Source organism: Eschrichtius robustus, chromosome 8 (genome assembly GCF_028021215.1).
Source record: "Eschrichtius robustus isolate mEscRob2 chromosome 8, mEscRob2.pri, whole genome shotgun sequence".
Classification (NCBI taxonomy): Eukaryota; Metazoa; Chordata; class Mammalia; order Artiodactyla; family Eschrichtiidae; genus Eschrichtius; species Eschrichtius robustus.
Genome location: NC_090831.1, coordinates 113,909,043 through 113,926,579, shown reverse-complemented (window position 1 = coordinate 113,926,579; position 17,537 = coordinate 113,909,043). Strand labels below are relative to the sequence as shown.

Genomic DNA, 17,537 nt, shown 5'->3' with positions numbered 1-17,537 from the left:
AAAGATGAGGCCAAGGTGGGGGCTTGTGTGGAAGGCACCTAGATGAACTGAGATTTTTCCTAGGTGCCACAAATGATATAGCCTAATGATCATCTTGGATCGTTCTAGAATCTTGAGTTATCATTGACCTGGAAATTATTAGTTGCTTTATAAACAAGATACATAAATATTGTGAAGTATTGTGAAACTCCTTTTGATACTGACAGGCCAGCTTGGCACATATCTGCTTCCAAGTTTGTGTGACAGAAGGGTATTCACAACTGGCTTCTGGGGTGGGCAGAGGGAGGAGCACACGGGTGGATGTCGGTGTCACGGGTGGTCCAGGCAGCAGTGTTAATCCCTCTTGCTGTCCTGTCCACCAATTCATGCTCTACTGGCGCCAAGTCCTTGTTAAACTTCCCTGCTCTCGATAACCCTAATTCCTTTTATTTCTTCCCAGCTATTTCTAAAAGTTTTGTCATGTCGCTGCTCTCTCTTTTTGGATGACTTCCTAGCCCTCTCAGGTTTGGCAATTCATCTTGAAAGATCAAAAGGACAGCAGCCATTTAAGTGTGAGATTCAGCTGCGTGCAGGACACAGCGTTTAGCAACTGATCATTAAATGGGAAAGGGGGTCAGTAAAGTGATATTCCCAGCATTCTCGATTCTCTCCCGCTAAGTAGATTCTTTTGTTAGTTCTTTTAAAGATAAAAGATGCTCCCCAACATTTCTTTCTATTTTCTGGGCTCTGACATCCCTTGGGAATGAGCATGCAACCCTCTGTGGATGAGCTTTGCTAGGCTGAGAGACTTTTAACTGTGTTGAGAGAGGTGAATGCACAGAATCCCACTGTAGGCCAGCCTGGAATGGGCTCCCTCCCCTCTGAGACCCCTGATGGGGTTAATGGCTGCTGCCCTTGCATTTGACCAAAAAGAGGCAGCCTGGGGCATCTTATGGGGATTTTGTTCTTTTTGATCAGAGGGAAACACTCTTATTCAGTTCGGCCTCAAGGTTTTCATTTCTTTTTTATTCTGCTTGTGGAAATCTTTGAATGTCTATTTATTTCCCATCCATGATACTGTTCTTGAAGTGAGAAAATCTAATTCTGCAACTTTCTTATTAGAATATCTGTTTTGTCTTCTGTAAACTAAAGTCTTCAATGAATATCTCATAGCACTATTGTAAAGATGAAGTAATTTATGTAAAAATGCCTGATAAATGTGCAATATTTTTCAGACTGTTTCTTTCCTTCCAAATGGATTTCTTGAGGTGGGCGTTTCCCTCAGCACCTTTTCAGGCAAAAGAATTATGGTGATTACAACGATAGTAATTATAGTTAATATTTCATGAGAGCCTAGTAGGTTTTGATTATAGTTGGGTACATTGCTTATACATCGTGTCATTGAATATTCCCAAAAACTCTGTGAAATAGTTACTATGATCATCCCCAATTTTATGTATAAGGAAACTATGGCTTCGAGAAGTGGGATGCCTAGCGAAAGGTGATACAGCTAATAGGCAGAGGAGCCAGGATTTAAATATAAGGCAGCCTGACTCTAGATCTCCTGCATTATGTACAGCTCCTACCCCTGTATCTATTCAACATGGGCATCTCAGTTTCTTATCTAAGAAAGGTAAAGAATTTCAGACCCACTTATTCTTCCTAAAATCCCTCTTTCATCATCACTTCCACCAGCAACAGAATCAGATCCTGGCTCGTCAGCAGGACGTGATCATCCAGTTTGGCTCTTGCCGGATCCTCGTTCCTGGCATTGCCCGTATACTCTGCCTCAGCCACATCGAACTCCCAGAGATGGCCGAACGGGCCGTGAACTCTTATATGTCCCTTTCTCTGCACCTGTGGTTGTAGAAACCTAGAACGTGTTCTCCTTCTTCTATACTTCATACATTTCATTCTGTAAAACCCAGCTCGTTCACTGAGCGAGTATTTATGGAGTGGGTTCTATAGGCTAGAGTTAGCACCAGGGATAAATCAATGACCTATATGGACCTATAGTGCAATAGGAAGAACAGGAGGGTAAATCCCCACGCACTGCTCAGAGTACAAAGGCTGTGAAGGAGAGCAGCATGCTGTCCTTTGGCATTGTTTCCAATCTATTCATTTATTTATAAGATCTATTAAGAGCCTACAGCGGTAAAGGTTGTATGTTAGGTGCTACTGATATTAAACAAGTTTCCTTCCCTCTTACTGCTATGTTCTAGTGGTGGTGGTGGGTAGATAATAGTGACCAAAATAAATAACTAGTAATTAAAATTAGAACTACATATTAGAGTAAGTGGTCTTAAAATCTAAAGAGCCAAGTGTCAGAGTGACCAAAAGGGAAGGGGGCTAAAGTAACTGGGGAAAGCTCCTTTGAGAGGTAACTTTTGAACTTGGACTTGAAGACATAGAGCAGCTAGCCATACTAATGTTCTAAATGAAACAAAGGGAAGTTCAAAGTCCTGAGGCCAAAAAGAGCTTGTTTTGTTCAAGGCTTAGAAAAGAGATCAATATGAGAACTTGCCAGACTTCCCTTCCCTGCCTTTTCTCCAAGTGCTGGCTCCTCTGATAAGACATTCATCCCTGCCTCTGCCGTGAGTGCATGTCTGCCTTGCCCCACCCTGAACCTCTTGAGGTCGGGAGCCACAACCCATTCGCCTTTGCAAGTTACTACATCTCATGTCCCTAGTCCCTGAGAGGAGCTCAACATATAGTACTGACTTGATGAATGAATGATGTGTCCAACTAAACTGTCCTGGTCTGGCTCACTAGAGCACATCATTCATTCATTGGCTGCCAAAAAATGTATAGAGAAATCACAGTTAAAGCACAGGACACTCACCTGGAAGAAGAGTCATCTGGGAGTTTTACTCCCATCCTTATGAAAGAATTTTTGTTTCTAATCGCTGGGACAGATGTGACGACTAGGAACTATAAATATTTGTAGAGTTTACTTCATGCTGTGTGTCTGCTTCCATCTCCCTTGGTAAATTCCGTGCTCAGAGGCTCATTAGCTGTGCACACACAAAACAGCTATATAATAATTAGTATCAAGGAAGGCTGCATAATAGGACAATGTTTGCACTAATTAGATACTGGGTTGAGAGACCTTCTTTTTATTTCCCCCTGAAGCTTCTGCATTTCTCCTTTCTAACTTCTGCTTTGTGTTTTAGGTTTTAGCTATTATCATCAGCATTTCTTGAGCATCACAAAAGTAGTTGCTATTTATTGAGTATTTACAACGTGACAGGCACTATACTAAGCCCTTAGCATGCACTGTCTCACTTGGTCCCCACCAAAGCCCCAAGGAGTTTGGTTCGCATTTTACAAACGAGGGCACTAAGGTTGCAACTTGCACAAGGTCACTAGCCAGTGAGGGGTCAGGCTTGAACTTGAAGTCAGGACTGTCTGTGTCCAGAGTTCTTTTCTATTATACCAGTTCTTCCTAAACTGAGTGCTTCCTATGGGATCTCTTTGGGTATTGTAAAATAAATGAATAGTTTTGGTTTCTGTTTTAACGATAATTCTAAAACACTGGTATAAGCATGTTTGGGGTCATTTACGATTGAGTCATGTCAGATAATTTTTGACTCAAGCTTGTCTTTGTGTAATAACTGGATGGGAGCAAATGATAACTTTTAGTGCTGCAATTCTCAAGCTGGGGTCCTCTAAAGGGGTTGAGTTCCTCCAGAGTAAGACACAGCAGTGCAATGCACCCTGCTACACTCAGTGGCCTCCAAGGCTCGACCCAGGGCTGGATTCAGGGCTACCTTCTCTCCACTGTGAGACTCGTAGAGATGTTGATGCTTCCCCAGGATCCAAGGCACCGGTGTCCTGGTAACAAGTGCTGCTAGCAGAGATACTTTCACACTCTCCGTGACTCCAGCCAGCTTGGCCCTGATGCAAAGCCTTCAGGAGCCTACAGGGAAATCAAAGCGGGCTGGCTGTTGCTCAGCGCACAGGCAGGGAAGAGAAAAAAAGACATTTTCAGGAGGAAAGAACAGTATTTGTAGAGAGCTCATCAGAAATCCAAAGAGCAAGAAGCAGGTAAACGTTTTTCTGGTGTCCTCCTTCTGGGTCACACCGGGGGCAAGGCCCAGAGCTGTCTGCCGCAGGTTCACACATTCACAGCACTCGCTTTCGCAAGGCAAAAAAAATTTCAGGAATTATTTTCATTCTACAGAAAACAGGACAACTTTATTTTCAGGTCTTTGCCCAGATGCACAAGGGTAATAAATTAAGCTGCTGTGAAGGCTGCTGTCTAAAAAAATGTAGAGAAGTCGACAGGAATCTCCTCAGATCTAACCTTTGCTGCTGCTGTAGACAGAGCGTTGGGTGGATGGGGGTGGAAGGAATCAAGTAATGGGGAAACGTAGCTCACCTGCTGGAAATCTGGAGGACAAGGGTGGAGACGGGTGAGTGGATTAATGCAGAGAGCATTGTGAAACCATTAATGAGCATGAAGTCCTAGACTATGCAGTGCCAAAGTCACATATTCAAACGATGTTATTTAAAATGTGGGGAACAGACTTTTTAAAAAAACAAGAATAAACACGTATATTTTGCATCTCTGCAACTAATGAGGGTGATCTGAAGGATATACAAAAATGAAAACTAGTGTGAAGTCTAGTTCACTGCTCTATTAGCTTGCTAGCACTGCTGTAACAAAGTACCATAAACAACAGAAATTAATTTTTTCACAATTCTGGAGGCTAGAAGTCTGAGATCAAGGTTTCAGGAGGGTTGATTCCTTCTGAATGCCATGAGGGAAGGGTCTATTCCAGGCCTCTTTTCTTGGCTCATAGATGCCTGTCCTCTCCCTGTGCCTTCACATCGTTTTCCCTCTGTGCATATCTGTGTCCAAATTTCCTCTTCTTATAAGGACACCAGTCATATTGGATTAGGGCCCACCCCAGTTACCTCATTTTAACTGAATTACCTCTGTAAAGACCCTGTCTCCAAATATGTTCACACTCTGAGGTATTGGGGTTAGGAATTTAACATGAATTTTTGAGGGGGACATAATTCAGCCCATAACAACTGATTCATATATATATATAATATATATATATAAAACAACTGATTCTTATATATATGTGTATATACATATATATATATACACACACCAAAAAATTTCATTCGAGAGTGAATAAAAAATGATTTATTGAGCTGTACTTACTGAGCTTTTAAATATTCTAGAGTTCAAGCTTTTCCCCTTTTTCATAAATCATAATTTGAATTTCCAGTAACACCAGTCATATAATATTAAACATCAGATATGGTAATAGAAAAATAATGATGTGCTAAGTGGGAATTACTTATTGTTTATAATGATACACTTCATTTCTGACTTGGGCTACAATATAAATTTTAATATTTTATAATAAGGTAAATTTTCTACCTATGCCTTCATTATTGCAGAAACAAGCTTTTAAACATTTAAATATCATATTAGAAATAAGTGTTCTTCTTTTCTGCTTTTGATGTAGAAGAAGGCAGTTAATCTGTGTGTGGGGAAGTCACTGTCTAGAAGTGTAAGGTGTTGAGAGTGGCCTAGGACTGAAGAAGGGGCAGATGCTTTGCTGAACAGAAGAAACCTAGACGTTCATTCCCCCATCTAAGGCTGTGTGTGTGTGTGTGTGTGTGTGTGTGTGTGAGAGAGAGAGAGAGAGAGAGACAGAGAGAGAGAGGGGGAGAGAGAGAGACACGTGGATTTAATTATATCACTCTATTCTAGCTTCTAGAGTTCTGCAAAGTAGCTGGGAGACGTGGGACGGAGTTAGGGCCGGCAGTATCGCCAAGCATGACAGAATATAGTGACTGCCGAACCAAACACATACATACCCCGAGTCTCTAACACAGGTATCAGATTTGCATGCTATTGCACCCTCAAATATACGGGCATAATCATAACCTACATTCTCAAAGCTACCTATGTAAAATCACACATTCTTTGAAGAGTTTCACTTGCTTTAGCTATATTTGCCTCTCTTCAATGTTATTTAGCACTTAAAAACCTTTTTTTTTTTTTGGCCAAAGCTGAAAAAGACAAAATTTAGCAGCTGAAAGTGAATGCAAACACACACACACATGTGTGCGCACACACACACACACACACACACATGCACAGAGCCTTTTTTTTTCTTTCTGTAACTATCTACAAGTGAGAAAGCCCTGGATTAAAGGATGTACAGATGAAGCAACTCTGATTCCTTTCTTCACTGATCTTCTCTCTTGTGAATTCAGAGGAAAAATCCACAAAAATTTTCAGTTGTTTTTACATTTTCAAACACATGAATAGGTGTAGCTGATACATAAGGACAATGTGAATGTGCTGAGCTAAAGAGAGGGGTTTGACTTGGTGACTCTCTACCTGGTACACACATGCACATAGGTCAGATCAGGGAGTGACCCCATCACACTCATGTCTACTGTATAAAGGAAGCGCATCCTAGAGAAGATTCCTTTCTAGATGGGTTGGAGAAGCCAATAGTTATCTCAACGTTTTCCTCAAAGAAGAGGAAACGGAGAGACAAGAGGGAAAAGAGGCTGAAAAGAGGAGTCTCTGGGTAAAAGGAGAAGGGCTTCATCTACTGATCCAGCGAGAGTTGCTTTGGAAAATAACTGACATGCTTAGGGACTTTTACTAAGCTTGCTTTGGGTGGTTGACGACATAATTTCCTCACCTCCACTAAACCTTCCATTAGGTCCACATTATTCACCGCTGCTCTCATGGCTGAACTTGCTATTTGGAGGCTGTGCGGTTAAGTGCCGAGTCACCTCTCAAAGTAAATGGGGGCAGAACAGAGGTTCCTCAGAGGGTCCAGACATATTTTGTTTGTGTCTAGACACAGATGTATACTATTTTTTATGCACATCTACTTGATGTCAGAAAGCAAACATGTGTAGAAGGGCAGATAATTGGGAGGAAGTTGTAGGTATTGTTATGAAATAGAATTGATGAGCAAAAAGGAAGGCGGACAGTGAGGGAAGGAACAGCTATCACACGTGGGCAGCACTGAGTAGCAGCCGCATGCGGGTGGTTATGTATGTATCGAGGTAGGCATGTATTCCATACATAATCCTAGAAGTAAACGCATCGAGTCCCTAAAAGAGGAAGTGAAGCAAGTGACATTACAAAATAAGAAATCGAAGAGGAAACAACAAATCATTACACAGATGTTGGACCGAACCATATCTGAGAATAATATCTTAAGAACAAAAATCTAACAGATTATACTTTTGATTTTTAAATATGTAGAAATTTCTTCCTGTATTGTGCCACTTAATATCGGGAAGTTTAATGAATGGTGCCATGCCGGGAAGCCAAGCCAACCAGTACCTGGATCCCTGGTGGATCACTGAGCTGTACATTTACAATTCAGCAAGCCTTGTTATCAGTTCTGAGACACAGCTGGCATGGTGCAAGGAATTAGATATTTCCAGGTGACTAGGCAGCTAATTCTTGAATACAGGTGAGTTCCTTTAAATAGGTTCATGAAGCATTAAAAGGGTGTTGGTGGTATCCAGATTTTGGACTTATTTACATTGCGATGTTACTGTTTGTCAGTAATCTGATCCTTTTCCTTCACTCGGTTTTCATGATTTATTGAATGAGTCTCCACAGGTTAGCTTTAGGGCTTTCTATGGCACGCCTCCCGCTGTCCCTGTCTGCTGGTAATCTTGACCTCTGAATCTTCAGTGTCCATTTCTGAGTGTTCATAGCTTCCTCATATAGGAATTCTACGTCTTAGAAGGTACAAATCTCTCTTTCCTAGTCTAATCAACAGTTCCTCCCATCAATTTAATGACCCAAAGCCATTTTATTTGAATCAGTGGCAAAGAGAGTTTGATCAGTTAAAATTCAAGTGCCTCTCAAATCATTTCATCTCTTAATTTTCTTTTTATGTTTTCTGTCTACCCCTTAGGTCATGTCAAAGAAAGAAATCAAACCAAGACATTTTGCTCAGAAAATGATATTAGCTTATGCCAGAATTTTCAACACTTCTGCTTCATAGAATAACATTTCCTCTCAAGGTTTTCAAAAAATCTTTAAACTGATGTCTTTCAATGCTCACTCACAACCTTATTTCTTCCATATTTCCCTAATATTGGATATGGGAGTGGGTGTTTACTTGTACCATCCACATGGCAATCCTATTTCTAAAAGGGCCTGTGAATAGATGGAAAAGAGATGATGCATCCTGTTTGATTATTTGCCTTTTGAGAACAAGTTTGCTGTGATAGACTCATATAGGTTACTGATAAAAATTTAAATCGGTACTTCCTTTCAAGAAAGAAATATGCCAGTATATACCTAGAGCTTTAAAAATATTCTGTCCTTTGATCAAGTAGATCCTCTTCTAATAATTTATACTAGGGCAGAATTTTAACATACAATGATTTGTCTGTAAAAATACACATTGCATCATTATTCATAATAACAGAAAGTGGGAACACGCCAACTGAGCAGCAAAAGAAGAAAGGTTGCAAAAAATAAGGGTGGGCATGTCATAAAGGAATACTACTTGGTCATGTTTCAAAGTATATGCAGTGGCATGAAAACGAATACGATAGAACTTTTAGTATAATATACTTTATCAACTGTCAATATGCTCCTAGTTTAAAGTATATATTGCATATATTTATAGACAGGAAACATAAATAGAACCTGTTGCTAAAAGAGTTATCTCTATATTGTGAAACCATGGGTAATTTCTTTATCATATGTTTCTTTATTTTCTATATAAGCTGGTATTACTTTTAAAACTGAAAAGCTAACTAATATTTTTTAAGAAGAATGAAATAACTCAGAGAAGAGAAACTCTCTTCCCCCTCAGGCCAAATCTACTATAGACATACTTTTCTCCCTACTAATTAATTCTCTTTTACATCACATGCATCTGTGGTGTACCAAGAGAAATAAGGAGTGAAGCCATAAAAATAGGTGCTGTGATCTTTAATATAAATATACACTTTCAGAGTACTTTACAATTTTGAAAGACTCTCACATAAAGCAATCTTGAGAACAGTACTTGTAATGTAAGCTCTGTGAGAGCAGAATTTTGTCTTGTTTGCTATTATAGCCCAGCATCTAGAAGAGCACCAGATATGTAGTCGATATAGAGTAAATATTTGCTATATGAATTTTTTTGTTTAGTAGTAGTAAAATGGGACCTTAGAGGTCATAATCTCATATGATATTCACGATGGCCCTATGAGGAGGATATACCAGGTTTTATTATCCTCAGTTTACAGAAACAGATGCAGAATGATTGATTTGCCCAAGATCACAGAGCTGGTAAATGGAAGACATCAGTTTGAACCAATCCTCTAGGTGAAGACTTGGTTCTCAGTACATTCTTAACAGGACTTGTATCCTCATTGCCTGACTAAACAAATGGCCGTCGTGCCACTTATTTCTTCAGAGTCCATCAAGATTTTGTTTTCTATTCAGATTTTAAAGTATATATATGAGCTCAGAATTTATTCTAGCATAGCTCATATTATTCTTATTCTTCTCACTGCCTCTATTCTTTACGATCAGTAGTTGCTATGCATTGCAAGAATTTTCATGGCTAGATTTTGAGTTTTCTACATAGAATATGGTAAAGATGGCACTCCAGGTGCTGTGATTCATAGCAATATGAAGATCCCGAATTGTTTAGCGTATTCCTTTTTAGGAAAGTCTTAGTGCTTTCTGAGCACTTTCAAATATATCTCAAACAAAAAATCCTGCTTCTATTCAAATAATACAAAGTCTTACATATATACCATGAGAGAGAGATAAGCACTTTCCTCCATCAACTCAAAAACTGGCCAAAGAAAGGATGAAAGTTTGGAAACCCAGGAAGTTAAAGCACACCAAGGGCACCACTGTGAGTTTCCAGTGCAGCAATGTCTCGGTAGTGATCATTCAAGGGAACAGAACAAGCCCTTCGCTCTCACATTTTGACAATGGCTTATTTCCTGTTTGCACCCGTTTCTGCTTCACAACTTCAGTCCAGGTGGGGAAGAGTGATAGTAGCCTGGGATGTTATTTGAGGTATGGTGTGTGTGTACTTCTTTCCCTTGACTTGGCTCTTTTCAGTGTGAATTAAGGTGCCCTACTATTTCAAGTCAGGACAATGATCACATGGGCTCTTAAAACCTTTGAGAGTAGCCACTGTATGACTTTATTACAAAGCACTTAGTTTTACCCAGTTAGACCCCTGCTCTAGGCCAATTTGTGACCCTCATGCTTAGAGGAAAGGTTTCTTTCACCATAACCTTGAAAGACTACTAAAATCGGACACTACTTTTACCCACAGAGTTAATTCAGGACTATAAAGACAAGAAAAATGTTGAGAAGCTTGGATAAATTTCATGTATATATGTTTGTAAATTATTCTTCATAAAAAATTCTTCAAAGAATATTTAAAGAAGAACTTTAAATATTTCACTGAAATATTACAAGACTCTGAATGAATATATAGTTTTTTACTTTCCTCGAGAAATACTACTTTTCTATGTACTAATGAGTTGACTCTTTTTACTTCCCCTTCAAGTGTTTATTTCTTCACTCTGCATGCAACAAATATTGTTTTGCGTTTCATGTACCAGACTTATCATGTACCAGGCACTGAAGACACAGACGCAAAAGGCAAACACAATCTCTACCCTCGTAGGAAGGGGAAAATGCATGTTAAATAATTCAATACAATATTACTAGCAATGAGAGGCACAATAGAAGTGTCTAACCATGGGTGAAATATGCTTAGCTTGGGAGTTTGGGAAGGGCTTCCTTGAAGAAGTGAAACTGAAGATCTTAAGGATGAGTTGATGTTGGCCAAGCAAAGTTAGGATAGTAGGAATTAAAACACTCCGGTAAAAAGAACATAATATGTAAAGACTGAGGTGGAAATAACCAAGGAAAATTCAGGGAACCTCCATAAGGAAAATGGTAAGCCAATGAGGCATGTGTTCTTGCCGTGCTGCAGGTTTATTTAGTTCACTGAAGATTTACTAGTCAGCTATAATGCACTAGGTACCATGCTGTGGACTAGGGGTTTAACAGTAGTAGAGATTCTGCCCTCTCACAGCTTATACTTTGGTGACAACTACAGTACTAGAGATAAGTGCTCTGCTGGGGAAATAAAGGTAATAGGCTTCTAACTCAGATCAAGAGCTTAACAAACTAGAAGTGGTGTCAAAAGTGGTTCCTGAAGGACGGGAGGCATTAACAAGATGGAGGTGGTCATGGAAGTGTGGAGTTGATGGAATAAAGAGTGGGTTTGAAGGCCAAAGACTGAGAGAGAAAGAGGAATGATGTGCTTGGGGGAATTGAAATAAGCGCAAGTGTAGAGATTCAAGTAAAGGGAGGTGATCTGAACAATGGGCAACATATAAGCACAAAATAAGACCAATGGGCATTTACTACAGATGTGATGATTAATAGATGCGGTACTGTGCTGTACAAAGAGGTCCAAGAGTCAGGAAACGGCCCCTCATCTGATTCTACTGCTGGATCATTGTAGACCTTGAGGAATCACTGACACTCTTTTGGCTTCTCTTTCTGCACCAATTACATAGAGGAGTTGGATTAAGTTCTTTCTTGATCATAGATTCCATGATACTATTTAAAAACCCTCATGTAGACAGGGTAAAGCTTGAGAGGATGTTCACAAACCAAAGACTGGGAATTATTAAATGTTCAGGCATTATTTGTCCAGCAATTGAACAGAAAATCTTCTTTGACCTTAGAGGTATCTTTAAACTTGGAAGTTCTGGTCATCTCACCTTTAATAGGTTAAAAAAAGGGAGACTTTTATAATGACAAGTAAAAATAGAAAGAATAAAAAATTGTTACTTCAGTATGGAGAGGGGAAAATTTGAGGATACACATGAACAAAATGAATGCTTGTGAGCAGCAATTTAGCAAAATTTTAGCAACTCCTGACCTAATTGTGTATGTTGCACCCTTGAAGCTTGAGTAAAGGAAGTTTAGGACAATTACTTTGTACAGAAATACTACTTCATCTAATATATAATGGGCTTTGGATCTTATCTGAAGAGCTGGTAAGAATGGAAAAAGTTCAAGCTCTATTTAAGTATAAGCTGGGCTTTGTACACCATTTCTGGTTGGTGTCATGTCCCCTCCCATCATAAGCCTTATGACCCTCTTGGACACATGCCCTATGATCTGATGAACAAAGCCCTAATCCCTACTGGCCATTGTTTGCGTCCTGATATTCCTCTGTTGCTTAGCACATTCAATAACCTGCTCAGTGCACATGTCTTGGTGATGACAAAGAGTATTAATCTTACAGATAAATTACCTCTTGTTCTTAGTCTATTATCACACTAATGATGACTGCTTACCTTTATTGGCACATGTCATTGTGCCATGTTCTGTCCTCAGTGGGTTTTATACAACTCATTGAATTTGGATATGAACCCTACGAAGTGGTACTATTCATACGCCCGTTCACAAGTGAGGAATCTGAGACACAGATACAAAAATTAACTTTCTCAGAGTCTTATAGTAACTAGTGATGGAGCCAGAATTTAAACTCCAGCAGTCTGGCTCCAGCCCCAAATCCATACATTTCTGCCACTATTGTGGACCAAATGGGGGAAGTATTTTAGCAACATTTAGCAATATCCTTTTACTTGCTAGCCTGGTGATGCTGACCATTCTTATCTTTGGAGCCAAAGCTGACACGTCCTATTCTATACTGCATTCTCCTATGCTTAGGAAAAGGGAGATGGCAGATGATTGAATGGAAAAGGATAAAGTCTTTTGATTTAAATCCTCATAGTTTTACTCACCTGCTTTAGCCCAGGTTGGTACATTCCACTTGCTTCATCTAAGGCTAGGAGTCTCTGTAGAGTCAAAGCTCCATGTTTGGTAGGTTCAAAGGTGGTCCTTCGTATATGAATAGCTGGCTAAATGTATAAACAGAGGGCAAATCAGGAGTGGAAGCACTTTGAAAATGTTTGTCAGTAAAGAGTGCTTATCAACTCTCCATGGAAAGGGAATGTGGGAAGTGAGGGGCTAAGAAAGCATTTATAGCTCTCCATTGAGCAGTGACCTGGCTTATTCTCTCAGAGATGCTGGCTGTGTTTGTATTTTCTAAGTAGGAACCCCAGACAGTATGTTGTTTATCAAATGGGGGCAACCAGTAAGATAACAGGCATTTATATGTGTTCACACAGGGAGGTAAGCTGTATTACTCCTGCCTATTCTCATAGGCATTCTCCTGGCAAAAGCACAAAAGCAGACACACACACACACACACACACACACACACACACACACACGTACTTTTTCTATGTATCTAATCATTTCATTCCTGGCCATTTATAAGACAAGTGGCTCCCCCCCTCATAGCTTGCTAATGCAATGTTTTTTCTTTTCTTTCTTTTATTTTTAATCACAGCAGAATCTAAGAAGAAGAAAAAGGAAGGCAAGAAACAGGAGAAGATGCTGGACTAAAAGACGCCACCTTCCGTGGACCATGAAGAGGACATCAGCAAGCAGGATCAGTTAACTATTGCATTTATATCTACCGTAGGCTTTTTATTCAAAAATTATCTATAGCTTAAGTACACAATAGGCAGAAACAAAAAGAAAAGAAAAATTTTGTAGTAGCATCTTTTTAAATGTATACCATAGTACAACTAGGGGCTTATAATAAAGGACTGTAATCCTATTTAGAAAGTTGACTTATAGTACATGATAAGTGATAGAAAACTGAGGTAAGTTTTGTGAAGTTATGTGATATTTTACATTTAAAATCTTTTTTTACATTTTTTTTCTTTTGGCAGCAATTTAAATGTTATGACCATGTAAACTACTTCTCTTGTTAGGTAATTTTTTCACCTAGACTTTTTTTCCCAATTGAGAAAAATGTCTACTAAACAAAGCAGCAATAAAATATGATCATCCTATTTGAGGAAAATATCTTTTTTTCTGCCAATGGATTTTAAAAACATTTTAGTCAGCAAAATGAGGGGAGCGGGGTCAGAGCATGTCCTAGTTCAATGTTGACTTGTTTAAAACAGAAAAGCATTAAAACATGAAATTATTTTGCTTTGGCAGAAATATTTGTTTTCTTGATGAAATTATTTTTCCATCTGAGGAAAAAAAAAAGACTAGGAAAATAAATCAAGGTGATGCTGAAAAAAAGATGCTTTTGTGTGCAATAATTTGATATTGTAACCCTTCTCCCTTTGTCACCTACACTCACCCATCTGACCTGTTAGCAGTGAGAATTGATCATACAAGCTAATTAAATCACTCTTGGGCACAAATGTTATATAGATGTAGCTGTAGATGTAGCTCTATAACTATATCTATGTTCTAACTTTCTATCAGTATATAGTAGGTTAGACTGGTGCTACTGAATTAAACAAAAGTTCCAAAGTAGCCTAGTGTTTGGAAGAACAGAAAAATGCTCTTCTTCTATTGAATAAGTTTGGGCTTGCATAGTCCAAATCAGTAACACTAGGCAAAATGGTAGCCTGTACTTGGTTTCTATAAGCCAATAATTCTTACTCTATTATCTACTATGTAAGTGCCATGGACTATCTGTACAACTAACTCTTATCTACTGAGCTCTGAACACAGTTTTTAAGTAAATATTATAAGTCTATGTTTCTATTATTCAGAGAAATAACCTCTCAGAAGTCAGCTGGGAATAGCCTCAAAGTATTTCTCTTGAAAAAGCCGCCTCTAATTTTAAAACGATAAGACTCAATAAACAAACACTTATCTACCAAGATAACTCTAAGTCCACTTTCAGAAATGATGGTTTCAATACCTTGGGCTAACCATAAAATAATTACAAACTGGTCTAATGATGCAGCCAAAGTGTCTTCAAAGCTGTAGCATTTTTGCCATCTGGTCGAAGACTCCACTTGAGCTAGGCATGTTGGAAGGGTCCATATCTCCCCAGTAAGTCAAAGCCAACTGCCAGTGGGGAGCAGAAAAAGGGATGGGCTTCTGGGCACATACATGGAACAATTTATAGACTGGTGTTTAATAAAAGCAGAGTACCTTGTAAAGTGCAAATGCAGACACATTAATCGTGAATGCAGTTCTTTTACAAGTGAACCTTAATAGGAGAAAAGTACTCATGGGGATGGATGGAGGAGATGAAAGGAAGGCATTATCTTGACTGGGATTTTTTTGACAGCAAAGACCCTATAAGGATAGGGATGGTGGAAAAGCCTACAACATATTTTGTTAGCCTCTCACCTAATATTGCTCCTCCATCATCATTCAGCCAAAATAGCAGCCCATGAATCAGTAATGAGATAAGGTGAACTAGAACAAAACCCCCAAAAGGAAAAAATGGTCCTGTAAATAACCGTGGCATTCCCCCTTTTCTCAGGACATGGCAGGAAGCCAGGGGTTCTCTGCTGTGTGGAGGATGATCTCTAACACATCATATAATAACTCCCCGATTCTCTGTGAAAGCAAGGCTTGGAATGCTAATCTCCACTGCATAGGGTATGAAATTAAACTTAAATTCTCAAGAATTATTCTACCCCAGCCCCAGCTTCCGACATCTTGCTAAATCTCACTGAAGTCTTGAAAACATAAATACAAAGGATAGACTCCAAAAATCACTGACTCTCACAAATAGGAAAAAAAAAGACCATCTTCAGTATTTCACAGAGTGGTCCACCAACTCTCTCCGCCCAATCGATCTGAGTTTTATGAACTTATTTACCCTAGTGTTCTTTAAGCCTGGAGGAAGGAAAAGGAAATGGAAACAAATCGGCTGTGTTTCCTTAAACAACCTTAGACTGAAGACAAGGTTTCCTTCCAATCATCAAGAACAATCCTTCAGTTACCAGACATGTCCTTATTCAATTCAGTGACTGCAGCCTCCACACCTGGACTCGGGTAGACTTTCTGATTTATCCTGATTGTATGAATCCTATCACACTATATTCCTAAAATGACATCATAATGTCTTGTTAACTTGGTAGGAGCAGAAGTTCAAATAGAATTTAACAAATGCTCTGAATAGTTATCAAGTTCTACTAAACTGTGTGAGCATAAAAAAAACAAAACTAAACTAAATAATTTCATTTGTGGGTCCTTGACCATAAGAAGCCTTATTTGAGGAAAGAAAAGTTACAGTCCGTTCCCCATTGAGAAAACAGATATTTCTTTAGGAATAAGAGATACGTACTTCCTTCCATAATATGTAATACTTAGTTCCATATTTCTGAAAGTCTTAAGTTGTTTCACAACTTCTTTAAATGAAAAACAAAGGTAAATATGCCTTAGGATTCACTGGATGAGGCAATACAAAATACTGTCTTTCACAAATTGAATTATTTTAAAATAGTTCCCAAACATAAAAATTCAAATTTTATCAACCTTTAGTCATGGGATTTTCTAATGGAGTGAAGCAAAGGGCTTTCTTCCCATTAATCTTCTCCCAAAAATAATAAGGCAGATCTGCATCCTTGGATGTGGAATAGCAAAGCATTCAATCTCTCTCTCTCTCTCTTTTTTTTTTTTTTTTCTGGCTTGCTTTTAATTTAATTAGTTGAAACCCTTAAGCTTTTAAAAGTGGAATCAATCAGAAAGCGAGAGCCCAGAGAATAATGTCCCAACCCCTCTCACGTAAATTCAAATGTTAGATTCTCCTCTGGAGTAAAACAGTCTATTCACTGTCTACAAGTTTATTTCTGAGTTACAAAAATTTTCTCCATGTTTTTCCCTATCTTACTGTGTTTTTCTCCTGTATTCCCCTATTCAATCTGGGCTGCCAGAGGACACCTTTTCCCTTGTATCTGGAAATTTAAGCAGCAGACAGTAACTGCTCCAGGTTTGTCAAATAGATGCATTTTCAAACTACTTTTCAAAGAAGATACAGAGTCTTGGAATATATTTATATAAGGGGTAAGGTGCATAATGTTATTCTGAGCATTCAACAAGTAATACGTAACTTAAACTTATGTGGACTCTTAATTCCCCTAGAAATAAAAGATATGGAACATTTTAATCAGAGAAAAACATATCATGATCTTAGAAATCTACTCCCTCCTGCACTCTTTCTCGTCTTCCCAATCTTTCAATTTTCCAAATAAGGCACCAAAAGTAAAGTAAATGTTCAGCCCAGTTTGGGTCACAAGTAAAATCATGTAATTCAAGAATATTTCAACACAAAGGAATGCAAACTGACATGTGTTTCTTTTTTGAATTTAAAAAGAGAAATAAAGAACAATTAGCTTTCAATGTCTGATTTCTGTAATGTAATTTTTTAAAGGACCAAACCTTAACCAGCAGAACATTTTTTGATATATTTATGTATATATCCATTACAACTACTATATTAAGTTATTCATGGGGTTGGCTAAGGAGTTTATATATCTAGGTTATTGCTACATATTTTCTTTTGTTCTTTGGAAATGTTCATGGAAGCCATACAATTTTCATTAGAGAATGACAACATGGAAAATCCTGACATCATATCCCTAAACTCCTGGGAATGGAGGGATGCCTTACAGTGTATACAGACACAGTGATTGAGTCAATGTACTCAACTTGCTCT

At 38.6% G+C, this 17,537-nt stretch overlaps 1 protein-coding gene across 2 annotated transcripts in view; it reads left to right on the top strand.

Annotated features, from left to right (window-relative positions):
* PTN (pleiotrophin) overlaps window positions 1-14,149 on the top strand; it is a 97,044-nt gene extending 82,895 nt beyond the window's left edge. The window contains exon 5 of one of the 2 annotated variants that reach the window (XM_068550114.1): window positions 13,404-14,149. In XM_068550114.1, the coding sequence (XP_068406215.1) occupies window positions 13,404-13,456 (53 nt within the window). In that variant the 3' untranslated portion in view covers window positions 13,457-14,149. Of the gene's footprint in view, window positions 1-13,400 lie in introns of both variants that reach the window. The other variant, XM_068550113.1, reaches the window with a different exon arrangement.
* The last annotated feature ends 3,388 nt before the right edge of the window (window positions 14,150-17,537 follow it).